Here is a 2,500-nt window from a genome sequence, read left to right as displayed (position 1 = left end):
CAGTCACCAGCAAGCGCCCGATACCACTGGACTTGAGAGAGCGAGCTGCCAGCAGGGACATGATCACACACACATACACACACACACACACACACACACACACACACACACACACACACAGAGATGCAATTAAGTTAAGCTCACAAGTTCAACCTTGGATCAGATCACAGACAGAGAGAGTGAGAGTTCACTGAGACTAAGGAAACAAAGGGAGCGGTATTCAATGAGAGAGAGTGAGGAAGAAAGAGAGAGAGGGAGAGAGGAAGAGAGAGAGGGATAAGGGCGGAAGAGACAGAAAGAGAGAGAGAGGGAAAAGGGCGAGAGAGAGAGTGAGAGAGAGAGAGCGTGCTATTGGCTCACCTTGCCTTCTCTCTCTTCTTCTCCGTGCCGAGAGGGAGAGAGAGAGAGGGGGATAGAGAGAGTGAAAGAGAGAGAGAGAGCGAGGTATAGAGAGCGTGCTATTGGCTCACCTTGATAGGCCTTCTCTCTCTTCTTCTTCTCCGTGGCGATGAAGTGCTCCGACGCTGCTTTGATCCTCTGCACCCAGGCGGTCCTGATGCAAGAGCACATCGATTCACGTCACCGCGGCAACACATGACCCTGACAGCATCCTCATTAAAGCTCCATACATCAGGACTAACCCTTCTATTCCCCTAATCCAGCCCTCATGGGGGTACAGTAGATACGGCCTCTCTGACAGCCACACACACAGCCACATGCCTACAGCAGCACTGTCAGTGGAGAATATGGTCATAATAATATACCGGTGAGTAAATAATATACAGTATACTCTATGTTTATGATTATAATAATACATAAGTCAATAATGTACAGTATACTCTATGGATATAAGTATAATATAAAAGTCAATAATATACAGTATACACTCTATGGATATAATTATAATACAAAAGTCACTAATATACAGTATACTGTATGTATACAGTATAATTATAATATGATAAGTAATGACATAGTAAAGCACACAGAAGGCTACAGCATAGGATTAGCATAGCTATCTTTGCAGAGCATCATCATCAAAAGTCAAGAGTGTGTGTGTGTGTGTGTGTGTGTGTGTGTGACCATGAGTCAATAATATATCTTCAGTATGGCTTTTGTGGTGCTGGCTGTGACATGTATTGGCAGTTATGTGCATGAACTGTGTGTGAGTCTGTTTTCAGACGGCACATCACTCTGTGTGTGTGTGTGTGTGTGTGTGTGTGTGTGTGTGTGTGTGTGTGTGTGTGACCTCTCATTGATGCTGTCGGCCCTGAGTGTGTAGACGCGGTCGATGTGTGAGATGTGTGTGTGTGTGTGTGTGTGTGTGTGTGTGTGTGTGTGTGTGTGTGTGTGAGACCTCTCATTGATGCTGTCGGCCCTGAGTGTGTAGACGCGGTCGATGTGTGAGATGTGTGTGTGTGTGTGTGTGTGTGTGTGTGTGTGTGTGTGTGTGAGTGACCTCTCATTGATGCTGTCGGCCCTGAGTGTGTAGACGCGGTCGATGTGTGAGATGTGTGTGTGTGTGTGTGTGTGTGTGTGTGTGTGAGTGACCTCTCATTGATGCTGTCGGCCCTGAGTGTGTAGACGCGGTCGATGTGTGAGATGTGTGTGTGTGTGTGTGTGTGTGTGTGTGAGACCTCTCATTGATGCTGTCGGCCCTGAGTGTGTAGACGCGGTCGATGTGTGAGATGTGTGTGTGTGTGTGTGTGTGTGTGTGTGTGTGTGAGACCTCTCATTGATGCTGTCGGCCCTGAGTGTGTAGACGCGGTCGATGTGTGAGATGTGGAAGACGGGCTCGTTGCTGGAGGGGTCAGAGGGCATCTTCACCAGGACCTCATTCAGGAAGACGGGCTGCAGGGAACAGGACAACAATACAGCTCTTCAACACTCACACACACACACACACACACACACACACACACACACACACAAATTCCCATTTGCAACTAATTTGCGATGATACAAACATTCTGCTTAACCAATGAATTCTATCAATGCATCCAGAATAACTAAGCAAAAGCTCCATCTCACTGATCTTTGGGACAAAAAAACATGACTTAAAACCTTCCCATACATTCTACAGTACAATACACATACACACATGACCTGATGAAGTGTTAGGGCGCTTTCACACCACTAATTCGATTATTTGGTCCGCTTCAGGCAGTGAAATTGTTATTATGTAGCATATAGACTCCAGTGAGGTCCGCTTTCACACCAGAAAACGAACCAAAATTAGTCTGATTGATTTTTTTCTCAATGTTCAATTTTGACTCACTATTTTGACCTACAGTCTATGGTTTGGACCCCAGTTCGCGTTCTCACCAGAGGGACCGCACCAGAGGTCTACTTTTGGTGCGGAGTCAAGCGGACCGAGACCTCCTCTTTTTGGAGGTCTCGGTCCGCTTGTTTTGGTGCGCACCCGAGTGCGATTAATGCTTTCACACCAACGAAAACGAACCAAACTAAGAGGTTTTGGTACGAATGGACCGTTTGGTGC

At 46.7% G+C, this 2,500-nt stretch overlaps 1 protein-coding gene across 2 annotated transcripts in view; it reads right to left on the bottom strand.

The window, feature by feature from the left end:
* The window catches only part of itsn2a (intersectin 2a), a 134,677-nt gene that overhangs the window by 4,111 nt on the left and 128,066 nt on the right, over nucleotides 1-2,500 (bottom strand). For both annotated transcript variants that reach the window (XM_062550461.1, XM_062550460.1), the window contains 3 exons: nucleotides 1,730-1,851; nucleotides 471-553; nucleotides 1-45 (listed from right to left, as the gene is read on the bottom strand). The exon at nucleotides 1-45 is cut by the window's left edge and continues 39 nt beyond it. In XM_062550461.1, coding sequence (XP_062406445.1) covers nucleotides 1-45; nucleotides 471-553; nucleotides 1,730-1,851 — 250 coding nt within the window. The remainder of the gene's footprint in view (nucleotides 46-470; nucleotides 554-1,729; nucleotides 1,852-2,500) is intronic.

This window comes from Sardina pilchardus, chromosome 12 (genome assembly GCF_963854185.1).
Source record: "Sardina pilchardus chromosome 12, fSarPil1.1, whole genome shotgun sequence".
NCBI lineage: Eukaryota > Metazoa > Chordata > Actinopteri > Clupeiformes > Clupeidae > Sardina > Sardina pilchardus.
This window is presented reverse-complemented; position numbering and strand designations above follow the sequence as displayed.